This window comes from Canis lupus, chromosome 7 (assembly GCF_048164855.1).
Source record: "Canis lupus baileyi chromosome 7, mCanLup2.hap1, whole genome shotgun sequence".
NCBI classification, from domain to species: Eukaryota; Metazoa; Chordata; class Mammalia; order Carnivora; family Canidae; genus Canis; species Canis lupus.
In genome coordinates, this window is record NC_132844.1 from 25710608 (window position 1) to 25735455 (window position 24848).

At 39.2% G+C, this 24848-nt stretch overlaps 1 protein-coding gene across 2 annotated transcripts; it reads right to left on the bottom strand.

The window, feature by feature from the left end:
* Positions 1-3837: 3837 nt before the first annotated feature.
* C7H6orf163 (chromosome 7 C6orf163 homolog) lies at positions 3838-24152 on the bottom strand. 2 transcript variants are annotated; one of them, XM_072832128.1, is made up of 5 exons: positions 23704-24146; positions 20272-20366; positions 18750-18857; positions 12687-12889; positions 3838-4342 (listed from the first exon to the last, which is right to left on the bottom strand). In XM_072832128.1, exons 1-5 carry the CDS (start codon positions 23849-23851, stop codon positions 3907-3909), a joined length of 990 nt encoding a protein of 329 aa, XP_072688229.1. In that variant the 5' UTR covers positions 23852-24146; the 3' UTR covers positions 3838-3906. The 2 variants fall into 2 exon arrangements, with proteins under 2 accessions (XP_072688229.1, XP_072688230.1); XM_072832129.1 differs by lacking the exon at positions 18750-18857 and having other exon boundaries at positions 23704-24152.
* Between the last annotated feature and the right edge of the window lie 696 nt (positions 24153-24848).

The following is a 24848-nucleotide window of genomic DNA, read 5'->3' on the forward strand; positions in this document are numbered from 1 at the left end:
GTTCTCTTTCACTCTCTCAAATAAACAAATAAAATATTTTTTAAAAAAGTATTCTCCAAAATTTTTACAGTTTTAATAACTTACCTGGTGCTTAGTATCTAAGGTCTATAATGGTCTCTTTAGGTATCATACTCGAAGTAAATGATACCAAGAGAGTTAACTATTCTCAAGTCAAGTTATGCTAAAAACAAAAACAAAAACTGGTTCACTCAAGGAATCTTTTTTTGCATGTGAAAATAGCCCAATTTAGTCTCAATCAAGTTTCCCTGGAAAGCCTTAGAGTAAGGGTCCCACTGAGAATTCAAAAACATACCTTACTTTCAGTTTTCACTTGGCTTAGAGAGTCTCACCTTTGAGCTACAGGCAATTGATCTCTGTTCAGAACCCCAGAAGGAATCTTGTCCTTCTTGACTTTGGAACAGTGGGAGGGAGCTGTTGGGTATTCCCCTCCATAAATTCACCCCTGGACCTTGGGATCTGGGAGAGCTCATCAAGCACATTCAGGGGAAAGTTGTCCAGTTCTGCTCCACTTCATTCTTGGCTCCCAGTCATGGCCACTGGAGCAATCAGGTTTCTGCACAATAATTGGGAATTGCCCTGCTACAATTACAATGTATTGTGAAAGCAACACATCTTTGGCAGCCACTCAGTGTTTACATAGGTACTAAATTTGGCTGATGTGCTATAATCGTGGAAAACACATGGACTTGTGGTCAAACAATTCTGTGATCTTTAGCAAGTGACTTTGCTTCTCTGAGTCTCAGGTTCCTCATTTTAAAATGCAGGTCCTCATAGGTATCTTACAAGCTTTCTGTGAGATTGCAAAAGACAAGGTTTAGTAAGGAACCTAGTACACTGTCTGATGCACAGCACATAATCAGTAAATGGCCATTGCTATATTTTCCATTACATCATTTCTAAAATCCACTAGGATCATCCTTATCAGTGCCATAGAAACAAGAGACTATTGAGAGGTCCCATAGAATGTGGCACTGGAAATATGAGTGACATCTCATTTGTAGTCTACTATCAGCCTTTCCTGCTTTTTAGATCAAATTATGCAACCATGTTGACCTCTAATTCTCAGGGGTATATTTTATGGGAAACATTCAAACTAGGGAGAACTATGGGTTGAGGTGATCAAATCACAGTGAAGGATTTGGGTAAGTGCAAAGATGATGTTCCTCGAACATCAAACATGAACACACATGTTCAGTGTGACCCTGGGAAAGATAAAGCTGAGTGAGAACAAGAGAAATGAAAGAAGACTCTCGCACCAGGGTTGGTGTTAACTTCAGACTCTAAAGTAAGTGGCAAGTGAGGGCCTGGGATCAGACAGTCTGTTCTGATAGAATCCCTAGGATCACCCCTATGACATGACGATGATTAGTACTTTGGGGAGTGGGCAGGTAGTCCTCTGGTGGATCCAAATTGCTTTAAAAACTCTAAGGAAAATGTTGGGTGGGATTGAGGTCAGAACAAAGACTGCAGTATGAACAAGGAAAATACTCAAACTACAGATAATTTAATTTCTTCCAATCTGGTTGAAGACTGAGTAGCTAGGTTCCTTTTTTCAAACCCAAAATACATTCCCTGCTTTCTTTTCATGTTACTCACTATATCACTGATGCCAAAGGAGTCCTGCTTAACTGTGGCCATAAGGTGAATCGCTTCAGAAGACAGTCTCCTCTGTTGCCCTACAGTATATGCTCAGATTTGAATCTGGGGTAGGACTCCAATAATTCAGATACCACAATCTTAGGTACAACTTCATTTGACTTATATGAGACAAAAATGATGCATGAGAGAACAGACCATGTTCTTCCTGTCCTCATCACAGAACCCACAAAGCCATACACTTGCAGAGTACCAATCAGGCACCAAGGCCTTGATGTTCAGACTGAACAAAATAATGACTAAAAACATGGACCGAAGACCCATGCTCTCTGGCTGTGACCATTACAAGCTGCATGACTTTGAGAAAGTGACTTAACTTGTGACTGTGCTACTGGTTCATACCTTTCACAGACCACAAGGTGTGAAAAATGAATGAGTTAGTTATCTTGTGTACCATGTTCAGTGTGCCTGGCACACACTAGTGCCCCCACGTGTTAGCTGCTATTATCTACTTGATGTTGAAAAACCTTAGGTCTCTCTGTATCCATGTGCCTGTGTCTTGTAATATTTTGAACCGTAGCTCTGTCATTAGTTGTGTGCCTGGGGAAAATTTTTTAAACTACTCTAGCCTAGGTTTCTCTTCCTATAAATAGGGGACAATGGTGACACCTGGGTGGCTCAGTGGTTGAGTGTCTGCCTTCAACTCAGGGTGTGATCTTGGGGTCCTGGAATCGAGTCCCACGTCAAGCTCCCCACAGTTTCTGAGAGAAGCTTCTCTCTCTGCCTATGTCTCTGCCTCTCTGTGTGTCTCACATGAATACATAAAATCTTTTAAAAAAGGAAATAGCGGAAAATGATCATTACTTTCAAAAGTCATCGTGAGGATCAAATATCAATGTTTTTAAAGTGCTTCACACATATAAATACCTGAATATGTACATAGTAGTTTTTATTTTATTATCTATAAACTGTGTAGGATAACAACAAGCCCTGTCCTGTCTCTCTCATGGATTGTTGTGAGAACATACATAAAAAAGCAGTGTAAAGCACTATATATAGATGTTATTACATCCAGCACGTAGGCAATCAGTTAGTAGGGATTGTTCAGTCCCACAGTATCAGGAAGCTAAATAAGGAAGAGAGTGTAGTCCATTATGTGATTGTAAACAAATTGCTGCTTTTACCATTAGGAAATCAAAGAATGGTCAATGTAAACAAATCAGCTTAAAGCTTGCTCAAGAACAGTACTTTTTAATTTACTGAAAAGTGCTTTCCAAGTTTTTATTTTAAAGCCACCAACACAAGTTGGTGATGAATAATTTAAGGATGTTATGTTGCCGGACGCTGGGTGGCTCAGTTAAGCATCTGCCTTCAGCTCAGGTCATGATCTCAGGGTCCTGGGGTACAGCCCTGCAACAGGCTCCCTCCTCAGTGGGGAGCCTGCCTCTCCTTCTCCCTTTGCCCCCCACTCATGCTCTCTTTCTCTCTCTCAAATGAAGAATTAAAATCTTAAAAAAAAAAAAAAAAAAGGAGGCAACATTGGACTGGATAGAATTTTTGGAGAAGTTTTTATGGCCTGGGTATTCTTTCATTTTAATTAAGTAGATGTTGATATGTGTTGGTTCTGAGCATTGTGGTATTTAACAGTTTTCTGCATTTTAACCCAATGAAGGTGGGTTCAGAGTGCTCCTGGGCTTGAGTATAAACAGAAGAGAACTCCCTATCCCTGAAGCAGGAGACTGACCTCTGAGGACATATTTTTCTTTCACAACTGGCCAATATAAACGCGTCTTCTCTGAATTGCTTTATATAGGGTTCTCAGAATTCAAACTTTATCTTATTGTATTTAAGGGAAATTGCTTTTTTTCCTACAATGCTATTGCAGGTCATGAAATAATAATCTTTACCGGAAATTAGCATACCTCTCCACAATGGGAACAATCTAAAAACATATCCCTTTACTTGCTTTCAATTGCAACAAATACTAAAATAGTTACATGTCTGATGTAAACATGAATAGAGCCAGTTACAGAAATTTGTTTGGACTTTTTCCAATAAAACTTTCCCCCTCCTAATTAGTTTTGATCCCTCTCACTGTTTTTTCTCCTCAATTAGATTTAGAACTCAAAGTATCCTGGAATGTGCATTTTTAATATTTTGATTTTCCATCAAAATGCCTGCAGTCCAATAGTATCCTGCACATAACTGGGGATCAACACATAGTTTTTGAGTTAATTTATTTAGTCTTTGGAACAATGACTTTTGTAGTGAAATTTCAGTTGTAGACTTTTAATCAGGAGTTGTTTCATTCTCCTGAATAATAAGACTGGAAGGTGTTTTCTTTCTTTCTGGCAGTATAAAATCTGCGTGTCCTGGCGAAAGCTTAGGAAACGTATAATTGATGTATTTTTGAAATGCTGCCCTTGTTTCCTGTAATTCCTCCTCCAGGAAATCTTTCCAGTTTGTCATAATGCCTAGTTGTTTTGCTATGGACAGCAGCTCCCCCTGAGTGTTAACCAGTTTATCCATCACATTTCCAAGCGTGGCCTGATGTGTCTTCTCTGCTTCTTGAAGTACTTCCTGAACTTCTTCTTGCTTCTGTCTCTGAGTCATGCAATAGTAAATGTTCATTTCATGTTCTTTTTCTTTTATTATCTGGGTCATACTCTTCTTCTGATCCTTCATAGCTGTTATACCAGTATTCAAAATTTCCTCCGTGGCTAGTCTACAAAAGACACGGATTTATAAGTTAGATGAGTTAGCCACTAAAAACAAAATGATGTTGTTTTTTTGCCTCAGATATATGAGAAATTTTTGCATTGTTTAGATGAGCCATCAGTCTGAGACAGGGGAGTAGAGATGAGCTTTCAGATGCATTAGCTGTTAACAATCCAAAAGTATTTTTCCAGCAGGGAGATTGCCCACTGACTTCCCTACTGGGGGCTAGTGTCTGATGGTAATTTTAGGGACCTGAATCCTCTGTAGCCAGAAAGCTATGAATGCAATGCAATTAAAAATGAAGAAGTAGGGTCAAAATTTTAAACCCCTAGAGAAAGTATTTCTGTGTATCAATCCAGCTATTCCCCTCAGCCAGAAAGAAGGAAACTGTACCTAACTTTTATCTGAACAATACTCTAGGATAGCCACCTCAAACCTTTTGGTCTCAAAACCCCTTTTCACTCTTAAAATGACCAAGGAACCCAAACAACTTTTGTGGGTTTTTTGGTTATATCTAGTGACACTGGCAGTGTTAGAATTAAAAGCGAGACATTTAAAAATTATTTATACATTTATGTAAGGTATGATTAAACCTCTTAAATGTTAAATGTAATTAATTTACCTTTTGTCAAAGATACATTTTCCAAATTAAAAAACTTTGGTGAGAAAAGTGGCATAATTTCACATTTTTTGCAAAACTCTTTACTTGCTTGGCTTAATAAAAAAAAAAAGGTGGATTTTTCACATTGTTTCAATATGTTGTGACATCACACATCATAAAACCCTGGAAAATGTCACTCTGTACCTGTGAGATAATGAAAGTGAAAAGGCAAATAATATCTTTGTATTATTAAGAAAATAGCTTTGACCTCAGGGACTCCCTGAAAGGGTCTCAGGGATACTGAGCTTTCCTTGGACCACACCTGGAGAACCACTGCTGAATGGGTTCACAGACCTCTGGTTGTATTGTATATAATTATAATTTATACCAGCCAACTGTTTTGAATTCTTACCACGTCCCAGGCATGTAAGTGGATGAGCATCCCATTCATAAATTAGAGCTCAATGTTTCCTCAAAATGACTCCATGAAGTGGGTCTATTATTCTGCCTATTTCACTGATGAGGAGACTGAGGCTCACAATAATCAGGTGACTTGCCCTGTTTCACTTAATCAGTACAAGTGGCCAAATGAGCAACCCAGGTGGTCTAAGTCCAGGTCACAAGCTTTTAGCCACTTTTGGTAGATGTCTTTGCTCAACCTAGTTTGAGTAGAACCTCCCAAGATTTCAGAATTCAATAACTTACAAATGCTGATTCAAATATGTAAGACTGTTCCTGAAAATCCTTCTCCTCTGCCTCTGGGTCTAATACAATCTTCCTAAGACTTAGCCCCTGCTCTATCTTCTAACTTCTATCCTCCAAGATGCAATACTCTCATTGTCTCCAGTTTTTTCAACTTGACTTTCAAATGTGACAGACTTCCCCAATCATGAGGTAAACATCAGTTGTCCTTAGCCTCTTGTTGCTACTATGTAATATTTCCTTCCTTTTCCCACCAATCATGCTATACCTATGACTAACAATAAGGATTAACATTTACTGAGTATTTACTGTGTCCCAGGGACTGTGCTAAGAATTTTACATGCATTACATCTCATTTAATTTTCACAATAGCTCACTGAAGATGGTACAATTTTTATTTATTATTTGTTATTATTCCCATGTAACAGGTGAGGAAATTGAGGCTTAGGGAGATTTAGTTATTGTTCAGAGACACAACTGAGCAAGTGGGAGAGCTCTTGCCCTAACCACTATCTGCTGCAATAGCATAACAGGTCATTATAAAGTTTTTATTGGGAGGACAACGCAAGGAAAGTAACATTTTAGAATTGTTATTCCAGTAATAGTGGCTAAACTGAATAGTAAAGGGGTGATGTAGATAGACGAATAGTTACTATTTTGCAACATTCTGGGTGTGCAATGATTAGGGTCTGAATTAATGATGAAAAAGAAAGGAGTAGGAAAAGGGAGAGAAGGGGTAAGTCCAAGAAATATTACAAAGCCGTAAGTGCCAGAGTTTGTGTTGGCTAGGATAAAGGAGAGGCAGAAAGAAAAGGAATCAAGACCAACTTCCTTTCTCAGTGCCATGTTGGGGATGCCCTCAGGACAAGCAAAAAAAAAAAAAAAAAAAAAAAGAAAGAAAGAAAAAAGAAAAAAAGAAAAAAAAGAAACAACCCAACTGTCCATCAATAATGTAGATAAAATAAATAAATAACACAGACAGTAAATTGTGGTATATTTATATTATGGAATAATGTTCAATAACGAACTATAGTGACATGAAAAAACAAATGAATCTCATAAACACTGTTATGCAGAAGAAGCCCTATAAACAAGATTACACATCTACTGAGCCCATTTATGCAAAGTTCAAAAAAAGGCAAAACTAATCTATGGATTTAGAAGTCAGGAGAGTGACTACCTTTGGCCTCCTATCACATATGTGAAGAACTGAAAAAAAAGGTAATGATTGTGAGGAGTATGAACAGGGACTCAAGGGTATTCTTTAATATTCTATTTCTAGACCTCCATAGTGTTTTAAAAGTATGTCCATTACTTGATAATTCACAGAGCTGCACACTTATGACTTCTGCATTTTAATCAATTATCTGATATGAATAAAAAGATTTAACTAAATAAACTTCATCTATCTTAAAAAAAAAAAAAAAAGACCGACTTCCTGGTTCTCAGCCTTGGTCACAGGAGAATGGAAGTGCTATCAGTGGCTAGAGCTGGGAACCAGCCTCTACACATACCCTGAAGATTTAGTCTGATGTTTTATAGAATGTTTAGGATATTGGAGAGATTGTGAAGGTGGTGAGCAGGGACCCTGAGGCTTTGATCAGAAGGAATTGGAAGGAAGCTTCGAGTCAGCCCCAAATCCTCATGGAGGAAGTGGTGCTCCTTCTGGAACCACCACCTTGTCACATGCAGATGTGAACTTCCTGCCTGGTTGGCCTGGCTTTTTCTTGGCCCACAAAGAGGATGTGTTCATCTATGGGGCCAACTAGAAGGCTCCACCAGAGCTGACCCTAGGTAAAACTGCTCAAATAAAGTTCATCTTAGATGACTCATGCTCCCACCCTCCATAACAGCCCCCTTTAAAACTCCTTACTCTCAAGATGGGTTCTCACTAAAAAGATCTGGTATTTTTTGGAATGTCCTTTTCAACTCCTCCCAGCCTGCATTAGAGCCTGCATTTTTGACCCTTTGGGATTCACTCTCTTTGGTTAGGTTAGAGTATCGCTGATCTTTATTCTGATAATTTCCTTGAAATCATGGAATTGAAGACTGGAGGAAAGTGGGTGCAGGGCATGGAGAGATGGCCTGGAGTGCCCATTCATCCTTCTATCTTCCCTGTCTGGCATGGTGCCTGGTATGTATACAACAGGTAACCAATAAATGGGCAGACAAGTGGGTAATATAGATGTAGTTCTCTCCAATACATTTTTTTATGCCAAATAGCACCAATTTAAAAACAGCTAGAGTAGAGCATTATAAAGCCTGAAATAATTCATACTTAAAAAGGATTCTTACTATACACAAAATATTGATCATAAAAAAATAGTCAATTCTTGTGGTATATCTAAAATATTTTTTGATTTATACAAGTTACCCATGATAATTTTTTTTCTCAAAAGATAGCCTAGAAATCACATCATATGGTTTAGTAGTTTGTGTTTTTTTTCTTTTCTCCAAATGAAAGCTTAGACATTTTTTCTCTCTCCTCAAGTATCTGAAGGATCACTATGCATAGCAGGGAGGCAGAGCTGGAAGCCAAGGGTGGATGTGAGGATGAGACTCAGCACATTTGGATCCACTTGACAAGTAGAGGCATTCAGCATTTTAACCAAGCCTTTCAACCAGTTGTAAAATACCTGAAACAGAAGTACCTAGGAGGCTCACCAACACCTGGCAGGCATCTAGCAGAAGGAATGTCAGGTTCAATTTGATGACTTCCAATGCCTCTTCTGACACTATGTGAATATTCATGCTTTTTTCTGTAAGTGGTGAGGTCTCTCTGCATCTCTCACTTTATAAGGCTCTAATCTTGGGATTTCAAAATTACAAACCATATTTACATGTAGTGGTGGCCAGAAATGGAACTATTTTTTAATAATTTTAGTGTGTGTCCATATATATCTACTGGATTCAGTCTGATATTTTATAAAATGGGTTCTCAGAGAAGAAAAATAGACTACTAAATACAAATTGAATCTGATATATAATAATCCAACCTTATTAGACTCTTCGGGGAAAAAAAGCATGGAAAAACCATACTAGCAACTGATTTGTGCTTTGCTCTTTAGGGACTCTCTTAGCTCTCTCTCACTGCTTTTGGTTGAAATGGTACAAGATACATTGCTCACAGGTTGAAAGAATAATATCTGGCTCTTCATTCTCTTCTACCTATTAACTGAATTTTTCATTTTCCCCATATAGGCTGCTAAGAGCACACTTTTCAACCTCCTTTCTATGTCCATCAGTAAAAGTCCTAGCTCTCAAGGCAGTAAGAACCATACTTCATTTCTCCATTTCTTCAATTCCTAAATTATAAAGGGATTTATTCCCAAAATTCATTTGTACATCCAATGTTCAGAGTGATATTGAGCATTTTCCTGATGAGCCCACAATAAACTATTAATCCCTTTTTTAAAGATTTTATTTATTTACTCATGAGAGAGAGAAACAGGCAGAAACACAGGCAGAAGGAGAAGCAGGCTTCACGCAGGGAGCCTGATGCAGGACTCGATCCTGGGACTCCAGGATCACACCCTGGGCTGAAGGTGCCGCTAAACCGCTGAGCCACCCGGGCTGCCCTTAATCCATTTATTTCATTTGAACTATGGGACTGTTAGCAGTATTTTAATCAGTTATGACCACTGTGTTTTAAAGAAAATACATTTTGATTTTCTGTGAAACTACCACACCCTGATCTTGCAGGAGGATTAGTGATACCCCCAAACAGAGGCGACAGACATTATACAGGTTTGGTGGGGGGGCATCTTCAGAGGCCACCTGTTAGTGGCACATCTATATCTTAGGGTTATTCATATTTTTCACCTTCCCCTGGTTCTGCCTCACTACACTATCCACCTTCCCCTCATGTTGTTCATGCTTTCTCACTCTTGCCAGTCTTTCACAAATGGGACCACCTTCCTTCTAAGGCTCAATCCAAGACTAACTGCCTCCAACAAACCTACCTCACCACATAGCACACAAACTTGTTGCTTCATCTTTTCAGGACTTTCCCAGCACTTATGTGTTCTTTGTACCCATTCATCTAGCCTTGGTGTATGGGGCTGTCATGCTTTAGTTATTTCACATGTTGAGTAAACACCCTTATTTCCTTGTACCAGAACTCAGGCCCACATCCATAGAAGACACTTTATAAGCTCTGGTGAAATGAGCAGGGTAATGTATTGGAAGGTCATAAGCTTTGGTGTGGTGTAGACCAGGGTTCACATCTGGCTCTGTCACCTCTTTTCTACACGGCCTTTGGCAGGTTGCTCTGTTTCTCTCTTAAGACTCAGGGACTTCATCTGAAGATATGGAGGATGGTAGTATCCCTTGGGAAGGGACATGAGAATTCAGTGAGAAGCACACAAAGGGCGTTGCATATGCTGGGTATTAAATAAAGGGTAGCTATCATTAGGAATTATAGCCATGAACACTAACATTCCTGAAGAGTCACTTCATTCATGCTTTGTCTTGGGCTAGAAAACATTTAGAACCTTTCCAAACAAAACTTGCCTTCTTACTTCTCCCTCCCTCCCTCCTTCCCTCCCTCCCTCCCTCCTTTCCTACCTCCCTCCCTTTTTCCCTTCCTTCCTTCCAGAGAAAGAGTACAGTATCTCCTAATCTATTTAGAATCTAATTACTCCAGTCCACAAAAAAATTTTCTGTGAATTTAATGTATTTGTCATAATACATAAATGTTCTGAATCCTTAATTTTTCAGTGGAAGCTTATAGCCAAATAAAAGAGCTATAGCCAAATTCTAAGCAGTGGTCCTTCTCCCTATATTAGTTTCTGCTAATGCTCTAAAGAACACTGGGATCCAGGGATGCCTGGGTGGCTCAGCAGTTGAGCATCTGCCTTTGGCTCAGGGTGTGATCCCGGGGTCCTGGGATAGACCCAAATCGGGCTCCCTGTGAGGAGGCTGCTTCTTCCTTTGCCTGTGTCTCTGCCTCTCTCTCTGTCTCTCTCATGAATAAATAGATAAAATCTTTAAAAAAACAAAACGAGAAAAACCAAAACACTGGAATTCAGCAATGACTAGAAATAAGATCTGATGTGCTGCAGAGTGGGTTCAGCTAATTGGAACACATTCGAACCTTTGTTTAATAAATATTTAGCACATGCATACCATGTGCCAGGCTTTCTTCCAGGCATTTGGAATACATCAATGAACAAAATGGACATTCTAGTTGGCTATCCTTCAACAAGAGACATGAGAGTTCCCTAATTTAATAAAAGGCAACTGATTTAATAAAAGGCAGCCATTGAAAATCTTCTACTCAAACCTCACAGAGGAAAGGGCCAGAGGTGGCGAGTATGGTGAAAGCAGCAGAGTGAGGGAAGGAGTAGATATTGCAGGTGTGTGAGGAGTAGACCCAGAAGCTCCCACAGGAGAGGCAGTGTTCCTGTAGATGGAAGGTGGGGAGAAGGTAGAGGAGGATACCTCTTTCACTGCATTGCACCACAACTCATTTGGGAGTTACCACCTTCCCTTTCTCCCAGAATCCTCTTTCACCTTACTTCTCTGTCTCAACAATGATTTATCGCCCATGCATGAAGGAAGGTACCACCTAAACAGTCACAGCTGCAGCCCTCACTCTTCCTTATCTGCAAAATAAGAATCCTAGGGATTTGGCCCTTGGCCCTGTTCTAAACAGTTCTAACAAAGAAGATTTTACCCATTAAATACATACAAATAGATTCATTCCTAAAGCCAAAGAGCAAAACAAAAGAAACAAGTCCTGGACTAAAAGGCCAAACAGAGGTTTCAGTCTTGGTTCTGTTGCTGCAGCTATATGGCCTCGGACAGATCACTTAACCCCTGGAAACTGTGCTTTTTCTTTTGGTCCCAATAATCACTAGGGATCCTGACTGCTGTCCTATTAAAATCGGTCAACTCCATCAAATGTTCGTTGCATACATAAAAGTGGTTACTTCAGTATTCTTTAAAAAAAAAAAAAGTGATCTAATTTATGTAGGCATTATTTGTGATTATGTATAAATATAAAGTTGTAATTATGTCAAAAGGGCATGGAAGGACATAGACCCCATTATTCAAAATGAAAATTTGGGATGCCTGGGTGGCTCAGCAATTGAGCATCTGCCTTTCGCTCAGGGTGTGATCCTGGTCCTGGGATTGAGTCCCACATCGGGCTCCTTGCGGGAAGCCTACTTCTCCCTCTGCCAGTGTGTCTCTGCCTCTCTCTGTGTGACTCTTATTAATAAATAAAATCTTTAAAAAATAAAAATAAATAAAATTAAAATCCATGGGAGATAGGGAGGGTAGGAAAGCAATGAGTCAGGATTTAGCAAGTTTTGCCCTACGTATTTCCAAAGTATCAATTTACAGCATATATAACTTGTATAATAAGGAAATGACCAAGAAGTAACACATCCATGCTGGTGTATCATATTGGTTAGTGGATGTGAAGATTGACTTTTATGTGTTTATGCGGAAATGTTTCTTGATTCCTCTCCTCAGCCTCTTAAAACTGGAGATACAGAATGCAAAACACATTATTTAGGATGGTATTATGTCTTGAGAGGGGTGAGAGGAAGAAAATGTGATTGAGGAAAAAAACATGGGAGTGTCAGAAGTGGTAGCAATTTTATTTTTTTTAATAAAGATTTTATTTATTTATGCATGAGAGACATAGAGAAAGAGAGAGGCAGAGACACAGGCAGAGGGAGAAACAGGCCCCATGCAGGGAGCCTGACATGGGACTCGATCCCAGGTCTCCAGGATCCCATCCTGGGCTGAAGGTAGCGCTAAACTGCTGAGCCACCAGGGCTGCCCCGCAATCTTCAATCTCTTCAGATGAGTGGTAGGTCCTTCAATATTTGTGCTGTTTTTCTTTAAACCACACACACACATATACACACATTCTACAATGTTATATACTGTTCTCTATGTTTGATATAATCCATAATAAAAATGTAAAAACACAGAACCTGGGAAATACCTATCTATGTGCCTCAACCTTATCCCTTTCTCCAAGTTGATTTGGCCAGAGTAAGATACTCATTTGCAAATGTGTTCTCTGGAATACCTTTTCTGGGCCTGGATTGCTTCTTGGGCCATCTGTCTTTCTTCAGCCCTGGCCTTCTCCACAGCCTGGACCTTTTCCCTGTGGCACTCCATCATAATCCTCTGGATTCTATGCATCATGCGTTGTTCTGCAGCCAAGTGTTCTCTCTGCAGTTCATCTTCCATGTTTTGGTGCACCTCTATCTTGGTTTTGGCTGCCAATTCCTTAAGCAATAGTTAAAGAGGTTTAGATGTTAAAATTTTGATGTTTAAAAATACACACTAGGAGGTTATTAGAATCAGTTCATCAACCCAGTGGAATGTGCAGCTGTGAACACTGATGACTTAAAAGAAGAGTGTGGGAGTGCCTGGTTGGCTCAGTCAGTGAAGTGTCTGACTCTTGACTTCAGTTCAGGTCATGAACTCAGGGTCATGAGATCGAACCCTGCCTTGGGCTCCACACTGGGCATGCAGCTTGCTTAAGACTCTCTCTCTCTCTGCCCCTCTGCCCCCACTTGTGCTCTCTCTAAAAAAATAAAATAAAATAGGGGCACCTGGGTGGCTCAGTGGTTGAGCATCTGCCTTCAGCTCAGGGCATGATCCTGGGGTCCTGGGATCGAGTCCCACATCAGGCTCCCTGCAGGGAACCTGCTTCTCCCTCTGCCTCTGCCTCTCTATGTGTCTCGTGAATAAATAAAATCTTTTTAAAAATAAAATAGTGTATATAATATGGAAAACTTCATTTATATGATGCTAATGCCAGAAATGTTGCAAACTATAGAACGTAAATATTCATATAGGTAATATTGGAATATTCCCAAAATGCTGAATGGGAAAATAGGTCTTTTTATTCGTTGATTGTCCACATATTCTATAATATCATAGTATATTTATACATAATTAGAGATACATAATATGATTCTCCTTTACAAAGTCAATCCTGGAAAATGACAGAAATAATGACTATGCCCCCTGAGTGTCTCCTGGGTAGAAGGGAACCTGAAGTTCAAGCAGGTAATAGTTGCCCATAACTGTGGTTACAGAAGCTCGTCTGCCAGATCTCTTGCCATTTGAGCATTTCAGCTCATTAGCATTGAGGAACTCTTTCTCGTTCACCAAGGGGACAGGAACAAGTGCTCCATTGCTTCAGGGTAGAAGGACCTGTGGAGGATGACTTCGGCCAAGTAAAGAGAGGAAGCACTAGTCAAATTGGGACTCAAGAAAAACAGATGCTCAAGGAAAATCCTGTAACCATTTTGGAAATGTCTACCAACTCTGCCGTGTGCCAGGCACTGTGCTAGGCCCACGTACTACAAACACAAGAAGGCAGGAATCCTCCTCCTCAAAGACTCACTGTCCAGTGGAAGTCTAGTGGAAGAAACCAGCAACTTAATCATGCAATGAATGTTTTAGTAGAAATGCAAGAAAGGAGCTGTGAATTCTGTCTAAAGTTTCAAAATTTTCATTTAAAGGTAAATTTTTATCTCGATTTAAGGGATAACAAGATAGTATAAAGAAATAAGTTATTTTACATAGTGAGTCAGTGGAAGAACTAGGAACAGAAACAGAATTCTCAATGCCAGTTTCTTGCTTCATTGCTGGCTGTGATGCTAGGGTCTTTCAAGAGATTCATCGATTTATTTTCATTCCAGAAATCCTGTACAATTTAATTACAATGAGCATGTCTGCTTGCTTTTCTCTCTCTTTCTTTCTTTTGAACTCTATGTCTCAAGGGAAACTAAAACCACTTTAGCTTTTTAGACAAGTGTTTCAGCTATTAAAATATTCGTTAGGGTTCAGGTTGTTTTTTTTTTTTTTTAAGATTTTATTTGTTTATTCATGAGAGACACACAGAGAGAGAGAAGCAGAGACATAGGCAGAGGGAGAAGCAGGCTCCATGCAGGGAGCCTGATGTGGGACTGGATTCTGGATCTCCAGGATCATGCCCTGAGCTGAAGGTGGCACTAAACCGCCAAGCCACCCGGACTGCCTAGGCTTCAGTTTTTTTCAAGAGGAAGCAAGTTTTCAATTTCTCACTTCAGCTACTCCAAAGGTGAAAATTTTTAAAAAGGAATAAAACAAGAGAAAACAACTTAAAGAATCTCTCCAGAGTGGCTGCAGGTCATGTATTTAGAAAGAAATTTTAAGGAAAACACTGGCTATTTAGAAATGCCAGCTAGGTTTTCCATACTACAGAGGCTTTGTCCTTAGAGGACTAGAGCTTTTTGACAATAAAACATTTCGAATGGAAATATTTATAAATGTCTTTAACATTTATCTTACTTCATAAAAAGAGTAGAGCGAACATACTTTGACCTTTCTTGGTGATCCAGGCTGGTAGATAAAACAGAATGGTTGTATTGAGCTAAATATTCTATGTCACACTTTAGTTAATTGTTCAAGTTATGGGGCTACTTGTCTCTGTCAAAAATGACCCCAGACTGCTTTGCTTTTTTGAGATCTGATAACTGATTTTTGTAATTTTTTTGTTCTTCAATGCTATTATGCTGAGGACTGTCTGTTCTCATTACTGTTTGTGATCTCCTTTTTATCATTTCTAGTTTCTGACATTTAATTTATTCTGGATTTGTGACACTGAGCAGCCACATCTATTGGGTTCAGGCTTTTGAGTAAGTGTAAATAATATTTGAGTGGGGAATGGAGAAGTTCTGCTATGAGTAATAAGCCTGAGTTGCTGTCTTGTAGTCAGAGGCCTTTATTTAAATTCCTCAGGGATATTTTAAATTATTTCTGGGTCTTCAAGTGTATTCTCAGTAATTGAGATTGCTGAATGCTTGAGTTTTAGATAGATGAAGTAGTATCACAAAATATTTCTATCTGAATCACAGAATTTAAAAATGTCACCCCACCCCTTTATTTTGTCTGGGTTCTGAACTTGGATTCAAAGAATTAAACCAAGTCCTTCTTTTATGTAATGACATATTAAACGCAAAATCATTTTACTGCCTCACAAAGCATGTGGAATATATCTTTAAAGTTACAAAAATAATTCAATGACTGACTGTTTGGCAGTGTTCTTATTCAATGGAAAGTCTCCCAGTTAAATTACTTTTACTGAAATGCATTTTGAATAAATCAGCCCATATATTGAGATATTGTAAGAAACAGCCTCATGAAATCCATCAAATTTACTGTGCTGATGTTTGACAGACATTTATGACATAATATCTCCCTTAGGAGAAATTTCTCTCAGCTATCACATGTAGGAATATCTGGACCTCTCTGAGTATCTGATCTGTTTTTGCCTTATGGACATGGTGATTCATGGCATTTTTCTCTTTGCACTGGCTGTCAGAAAGTTCAGAGCCCAAATAGTGATAATTGCACAGGAACTCATGCATATATACAATTTTTAAGTTTTTAATTCACTCTAGACTTCATTATATTTTCTACTCTAGTTTTCCCTTAACTTCCATTTTATCAGTTGCTTTTCAATATTCTTAGATTTGAAAAAGTTAATCTAAATCTCTTTTCAAAATACTACCTGTCCATTGGATAAGGTCTAGAAATTTTATTTAACAGTAAGCATCTGCAACTTATGCCAAATTCTTAATATCACAAAAGAGTAATACCTGGTGAGGTCTACATATCCGAATTTAATAATATTTGGTTTCAGAATAGCTTGGTTTTCTGCTCTACATATTGGTAATCTTGAACTGTAACATGTGTGAGAATCAGATGGACTGCTGGTTAAAAACCTTGCCCCTGACTCTGTAGGTCAGGTGAGGCCTGAGAATCTGCATGTTAAGCTCCCAGGTGAGTAGATTCTAAAGCAATTGTTTTGTAGACATTCCTTGAAAAGCAATAATGATGTCTATGTCTGGGTATACTAACTTGAAACAATCCTATGCATCCCTCCTAGACAAATCATTCCTTCCTTATACTAAAAGTGTCCCTGAATTGTCTTGGTGGCTCAGTAGGTTAAGTGTCTGACTTTGGTTCAGGTCATGATCTCAGGGTTCTGGGATTGAGTCCCATGACAGGCTCTGCACTCAGTGGGGAGTCTGCTTGTCCCTTTCTCTCTCCCTCTGCTCCTCCCCCTCCCCCACCCCACACCCTGCTTGTGCACTCTCTTTCTCAAATAAATAAATAAAGTCTTTTTGAAAAATGTTCCTGAGATGGCAGTATAAATGTAAATTCCCAAACCCTAGACAAATATTTTAGAAAGGTCAACCTCCTTCTAACTTTTCCCCTTTACATTTTCTTAGGCTTTTTCTATGTTAGCACCTAAGTGTATCAACTCCACCCAAAGACTATCCGGGGTACAATCAATGTGAGCTCCTTGAAACAGGCTAAATTATCCTTGCATTTTCACAACCTAACTCCAGGAGCGATATTTAAAATGTGTATGTATATCCTCTGGCTGCAGCATTGGAGCAAGGTCCTGGAGTTCCTCACTAATTTAAAGGGTTGACCCTTACTGGATTGGAGGAGGCCTTAGAGTCTGGGGGAGAAGCCCAGTGATTGGGGAGTGGTTATCTAATAACTGATAGAGAAGTATTTAAATTCTTAATGGCCATACCAGAAGATGCCAACTGAATATGAGGTCCACCTAGACATGCTATAAACTAAAATAGGGAATGGGAGTGAACCACTGCAGCCAACTTCTCAGGACCCATGGCCAGTGGAGCCAAGCAGAGAGGATCCTACTACTGTTCAGGAACCTTGGGGCAGAGCTCCCTTTCCTGTCAACAAATTTCCTGAGGACAAGGACAGCCCATTTAATCCCATCTAATGCCAATATAATATAGGGTAGGTGCTCATTACCGAAACAATGAAAAAATGGGCCAGTGGTCCCTGAACTATGTATTAGTTACGTTCTTATTAAGTTAGGCCAAACCTGGGGCCAAATTTCTGCCACTTTCTCTCCAGCCTCTGCCCATGAGTCGTCACATCCACACCACATCCTGTTCTGCCCCTCCCATGGCCGACATATGAAAACAGTTCTATATTTTTTTCCCTTGATCAGATTTTGTGACTGAGGTACTGAACTAAATAATGAATTCCTGGACCTCTGCCTGGCAGGTTTGCTAGTTACTGACAGTTGTGTGCTTGAGCAAGTTTCAGGTTAGAAAGAAGACCCCTCAGGATGCCTGGGTGGCTTAGTGGTTGGGGGTCTGCCTTTGACTCAGGGTGTGATCCTGGGATCTGGGATAGTGTCCCACATCACGCTCTTTGCGGGGAGCCTGCTTCTCCCTCAGCCTGTGTCTCTCCCTCTTTGTCTCTCATGAATAAATAAATAAAATCTTTAAAAAAAAGAGGACCCCTCATTTTATGAGCTCTGGTGCCACAGGAAATACTTCAGTAACAGCTCAGGGGCCCTCTTGGCACCACAGTAAATACAAATTGAGGGAAGAGGATGCAATCAGAGAGTCCAGGAGAAGGAAGAAACAGACTACTTCCTTTATTCAGCCCCAATTTGAACAACTGGCTAAGTCCAGGCTCTGCACTGGGCACGGGTCTCAAGTGGGAATGAGAGAGACAGGCCTTATCAGAGGCCACAGTCACATGGGGGGCAGAAATTCAACAAGTAATCACACAATCTATTTAACTACAATGCTGATGGGTGAGGACCACTGTAAAAGGGGACAATGTGTCGAGGACAGTGTGTGGTGGCAGGGCAGAGCTGCTCAGGTAAAGCTTCCTTTGAGTAGTAATGTTTGAGCTAAAACAGATGAAGTTGAACAGATGAAAGAACATTCTAGCAAAGACTCCTGAGGTAGGAAGGAAGGGGATGCATTCAGGTTTGAGGTCCCCAAAAAGGGCTGTGTGAGACAGAAAAGGGGCTGGGGCCAGAGATGTGGTGGGTAAGGCACATGGGGTAGCTCCTTTGGGCCTTGAAACCCCATCAAGGTTTGGATTCATCAATCAGAGACCATGGGATTCTCCTGCACCCACCCATCACTGCTGCCTCTCTTCTGTGAAAATCCTGAGTCTCTTGACCAACCTCCACGAAACACCCACGGAGGTTTTACATATTTTGTTTTTTCTCTTATTCCTTTGCCAGAGCTTTTTACTGAGCTATGCACCCTTAAAAAGACAACAAATAAGCTGTTGTGAAAACCTGTAAGTCTTTTTGATGTTCCTCTTCCAGGATCTGAATATTAATTTTGTGTTTGTCATTTGCTTCCTCAAGTGCTTTCTCAATTGCTTGTTTTTGACGTTCATCAGCCTTTGAAAGAAACAGCCCATATTTATTAATGTTTATGTATTAATGTATAAATTTATATTAATACAAATTTTTCATGTTTACTGAAAATTAGCAACTGCCATGGGGACCCTAATTACTTGTTCTGTTTCCATCTCAAATCTCCCACAGCAAACTGACTGCCTCAGCCAGAGATGCCCTAACACATCCCAACTGATGGCTAACATCACTGTTTTGGGAATTGCTAAAGAGAGTTTTTCTGTAAGCTGCTGGGTTGTCTTTTCTTTGGCACTTATTCCTTGCTTGACTATCAAAGTAATGTGTGCTCATTGCTGAAAATCTGGAAAATACAGAAAAGTGGAAAGATGCACAAAGCTAGAACTTGCTGAGAAGGGCGGCTGAGCACCATCCCTGGCCTCCTGCATCAGGTGTTCAGAAAGAGATTTTATTATTTTATTTGAAGAGAATGCCCAGATCATTAGATATGCTGACATTCAAATGGTAGGTTATTCATAAAGGCATTGCTTTGTACTAAGGTATATAGTTAATAGTTTGCAATTGATTTGAATTTTCCTATTATTGATGAACAGAGAGGACTACTATGACTTTTATTCATATTACCCTTCACACTTGGAGCATTTGCACTTTGTATTTGAATACCAAGTTTGTGCCTGCACTAATGCTGGATAATTCTAACACTCTTTGCTATGATGTCTGTGTTATATAGAAACTGAGAAATAATGTTCTAAGCACTGTAGCTTGTCCTGCTCTCACAGAGCATTAATTCTCTTTAGGAAGTTGTTTGTATTATTTTACCTATGACTGCAAGAAGTAGGGGCTAGAGGATTGATATTTTGTTCAGTTAAGTGTCTGGGATCTGACTGTGAGCCCCAACACCCTCAAATTGCCTCTATAGCCCTCAGCAGTCATAGGGACAAGGTATTAAAGACTTTGGAGAAAAAGGAGCAAGGAAAGCAGGCCATAAGGTAGCATTTGGAAAAAACAGGAACTTGGTCAGGGGTGTTATATACCACATAAATGGATGGTCTACATATTAAATAGTAAGCAATAATAAGCAATTGCCAACAAGGATGTCATGTTTTTTGGTTTGTTTAAGTTCTAATCCAATGAGAATAAAGGGAGCAGGAGTCTTCCATACAGAGGGGCAATTTAGAAGGAAGCTCCTAATGGTGTCTGCTGCTCACTAAACACCTCCTGTGTATCAGACACATTATTTTACTGAATTCTTTCAATAATCCTATAGAATACTATTTTTCCTCTTTTACATCAAAGAAGCTGAGACTGCAGAGTTGAAGAACTTGCCCAAGGTCCCACAGATACCCAGGATTCGAAGCCAGTTCTGCTTATTGTTTTGGACAAATCCAAAAAGTGAAAGAACTGTAAAGATGCATTTAGGTTGATATCCAACTTCTTTTACCTGAACCCACACATCAGCTTCTGCTTTTGCAATACGTTCTTTGAGTACTGCCTCTTGAAATTGCTCTTCTTTATCCAGAATATCTGCCCCGATATCTGTGTATTTGGGGAAAAACAATCACATGTGTCCACAGACTGTTTTTTCTTTTTTCACTATCACCTAGTTACTTATTAGTGTTCTCTAAAAGATATACTCTTTCAGATGTCAATCTTTTCTTTAAAGATACCGATGAAAAGGGTAGGTCTTTCCCTAATTAATGAGGAAGAAGCTCACAGCACCACCAGGTCTGGAGACAGTCTGTTCCCTTCATCACACTCAGGCCACACAATAAGCAACTGGGGAAGTAAAGTGGCAGAAAAGAGCACATTTTGTGGTCTCAGAGCAAAACAGTAAGAGAATATTCAAGTGCTATTAGCACATCATCCTGCTCCTCTCTCCCTGCCCCTGAGTGCGGGTATTACCTCCCTCAGTAAAGTGGTAGCAGAATGTTCTCTTCACTCTGTTACATGCCTCTCTTTCTCCATGGGTAGGTCTTCATAGTTTGGCTGCCTCAGTTGTGGAGTGAGTAAAGGGATAGCTGTTTAGTACTTCTTGGTCAATAATCTCATTTAATTTCCACATGATAATATTCCCATAATAGCCTCCCTATTTGGACAAGAAAATAAAAGGCTAAAGAGGTTAGAGGACCACACAGTACCAGACAGCTAGGGACAGAGCTAGACCTGCAGCCAAGCTCCATCTTGGCCTGCCAGAGCAGACTGTTAGGTGGCTCAGGACCTGTGTGCAGGTGATAAGCCTTTTCATTGCTCAAGGCACACACAGAGGGATCTCTGCCCCAATCTCTTATACTACTCTTCATTCTATTTATTTCTCACATCTTAGATTTGTTGAATTGTTAACTTTTCATGTGATTAGGTCTTGATGATCAGCTTCCAAAAATTATAAAGCATATCTTATATTACAGTGTCTCTCTCTTGATGCCCAGCTTGGTGATAAGCACAGATAAGCCACTGTGGACATACGTGTTTGCCCAATGTCTCTGCACTCCCTCAGGACCCATTTCTCTCAAGAATATTCCTCTCTTACCTCGGGTCGTTCTGAGGGGACTACAACTCCTAGCAACCAATCTGTTTGGCCCATCATATTGTACCCATTCTCCAGGATTATATATGATGATGTAAGGAGAACATGGCTTTTTCCTCTGAGATTTCTAAGCTAGAGGTAATAGCCACTTAGAGCAATCTGGAACCACTTCTACTCTTCCCAGCTGCTAGAGTAAGCCTGGCTGCGGTAGTAAACAATTAGGCCAACTCATTGAGAGCAAGCGTGGATAGATCTAGGAAGAAAGGTGATGAAGCATGGGCCATCAGTGTCCTGAACTTCATAAAAATATGATACAACTGTGGGCTGCTCTTACTCTTTTTTATGCCTAAATTCCATTATTTTATATTAGTTACTTTCAACCCTGATTGTTCAACAGGATTCTTGCATAGCTTAAAAAAAAATAGTTGGAAAAGACTACTAATACAAAGAAAAACTTGGATGGATCTCTCAATGGCATTATACTGAATGAAAAAATGCCAATTTCAAAGAGTTACATACTGTATGATTTCATTTATATAACATTCTCAAAAGGATAAGATTATAGTGATGAACAGATTAGTGGTTCAGGCTAAGGTGTATTAAGGGGTAACACAAGGGAGTTCTTTTGTAGTGACAGAACAGTTCTCTGTCCTGATTGTGGCAATAGTTACATAATCCTATACATGTGATAAATTTCATAAAATTATACACCAAAAAAAAAATGCATGTAAGGTCTGTACCTGAGTTAGCAGTATTGTTCCAATACCAATTTCCTGGTTTTGACAATACACTAGCATTATGTAAGATATCAATGAGAGAAACTGGAGAAGGAGTACAAGGGAACACTGTTCTGTTTTTTAATCTTGTGAGTCTTAATTTCCAAATAAAAATTTAAAAAATTAAAAATTTCCAAATAAAATTAAAAAATTATTTTAATAAAAATAAGAAACAAATATAAAAAAATAAAAACCAACAATGCTGAACCCTGATTCTGAAGGTTCTGATTTAGGGAGTCTGTGTTGAATTAATATTAAGTCCAATGACTCTGTATTTAGACATTTGTAGTAAAAACAAATGTTTTAAAAGCTGTGTGCACTGGGTCACCTGGGTGGCTCAGTCGGTTAAGTGTCAACTCTTGATCTCAGCTCAGGTCTTGACCTCAGGGTTGTGAGTTCAAGCCTCATGCTGGGCTCTACATTGGGCGTGGAGACTACTAAAATAAATAAATAAGTAAGTAAGTAAGTAAATAAATAAATAAAAGCTGTGTACACTGCTAGGGTTGAGGACTACTGCCCTATGCAATATTCATTTAACATTTTTACAGACATTCTCACATGCTTCTGAATTTACTTACAAAGAACAGAGAATTTTGACTCTTGACTTAGTCAATGATAAATACAGGTCACTGAATATAAAATATTAATTTCTAACTAGATTTAATTTGTCCACTTAATGTTTAGATTCAGATATCTCAGAAGGCATAAGGAACCAATCAATAAACACACATTTAAGAAAAGATAACCACTGACATGGACGTAAAGTCAAATAATTTTAGATATTATTATTAATAAGTCATACTAAACATGTACTGAAAGTTAAAATCAGTTTTGGTACTGATATTTGTAGAGGACAACTCCAATTTGATCTCCCCTATACTGTAGTGTTTTCAAAATACTCTCCATTCTTTAGCTAGCTTCTCATATTTTTAAAAATCAGGAGTGAAATCAAATCACTAGTTTACCAGTTTATAAGAAGAGAGGATCAAAGAAGTATTTTGAGAGTCCTTAGGAAAACATTCCTAAGGCTCAAGTCAGACTATAAACTTTGATGGGAATAAGAATAGAAGCAAAAAATTGTGATGACAAGCTGATTTGCTTAGACAGTAGTCTCCGGTTATCTCCATGTTAACTATATTTATGTCACCAGCTACTAGTAAAGGTTATAGTGCCACCCACTTATTAAGGTGTTGCTTAGGGGTATTTCCTCTCCTGTATGTAAGGAAGGTGCACAAGTATGGGCAAGAGCAAAAAAACTCCCATTTACTATTACGTGTCAATAAATAGCTCATTAAAACCTCATAACCAACCTACAAATAGGAATTAGCATCCCTTTTTAATATAGGATCCCTAACACCCCTATAAGGAAACAGATTGAGAGGCTAAGTGTACTGTCCAAGACACAATAACTGGTCAGAGGAGAAGCAAGATTTCAACCTATATTCTTCTCATGCCAAAGAGATACTTCTGGCAAGATAAGCAACTTTGATCAGAAGAGAAAAGTCTACATAGCAGAAAGAATGACACAATATGCTGTCAAATACTAGAACAAAGGAAAAGAACATTCACTTACCCAGTATATCTTTGTGAGTGTAAAAGCGTGTCTTAAATGGCTTGTATTCATGGATCCGTTTGAAGGTTTCCCCAAAAGGGGCAGGTGGAATTATTTTATTACAGACAGCACAGCAAACAAAGCTTGTGTAATTCGGATTTCTGATCATAATTGAATTTTAGATGTCTTTTACTATGTGCAGTTAAAATACTCTTATGCTACCAAAAAAAAAAAAAGTTGTAAGAAAAGCCAGAAGTTTAAGAAAGCTGGAAGCGATTCCAGGTTTTAGAACATTAGAAGCTGATAAGAATGAAATGATTTGCCATGATTAGGTAGTGATTATGTGCCTAATGGCAAAGAATGGTATGGAAAGCCTTTGCCATATAAGGTACAGGCACTGGATTTGGGAAGATTTAAGCAGTAGCTCTCTTCCAGACTCTAGCATTAAATTGTTAACTTACTTAGCAACTGTTGCTAGGTAAGACAAGCTTTGCTCATAAAAGCAACTAGAAATAATGACAAAAGGAGCATGGTACAGCCATTCATATCCTAGATACTCTGTACTAGTTTCCTTTTGCTGCTATAACAAATTACCATACATTTAGTGATTTAAGACCACGCAAATTTATTCTCTTGAAGTTCTGGAGGTCAAAAATCCAAAATGAGTCTTATGAGGCTAAAATTAAGGTGTTAGCAGGGCTGGTTCCTCCTGGAGGATTTAGGGGAGAGTTTTTCCTTGCCTTTTTCACCTTCTTGAGGCCATTCAAATTCCTTGGCTCATGGCCTCACATCATGTAGCTAGTCTTTTCTATCCCTGTATGCATGGTGACTTTACTTCTTCCTCTGATCTTCGGCCTCCTTCTTACAAGGACCTCTGTGACTATATAAGGCCCATATGGATAATAAAGGATAATTTCTCATCTCAAAATCCCTATCTTGATCACATCTGCAAAGTCCTTTCTGCCATATAAGGTAACATGTTCATAGGTTCTAGGAATTAGGATCTGAACATCTCTGGGGGTGGGATGGGACAGGGGAATCATTATTCAGCCAATCACACTTTCTCTTCTCTTTTTCCTTCCGTTCCCTTCCCTTTCTTTCCTCCCTTCCTCCCTCCCTCCCTTCCCACACTTTCTTTTAAATGGTTTATTTAAAGAAGTGATTTC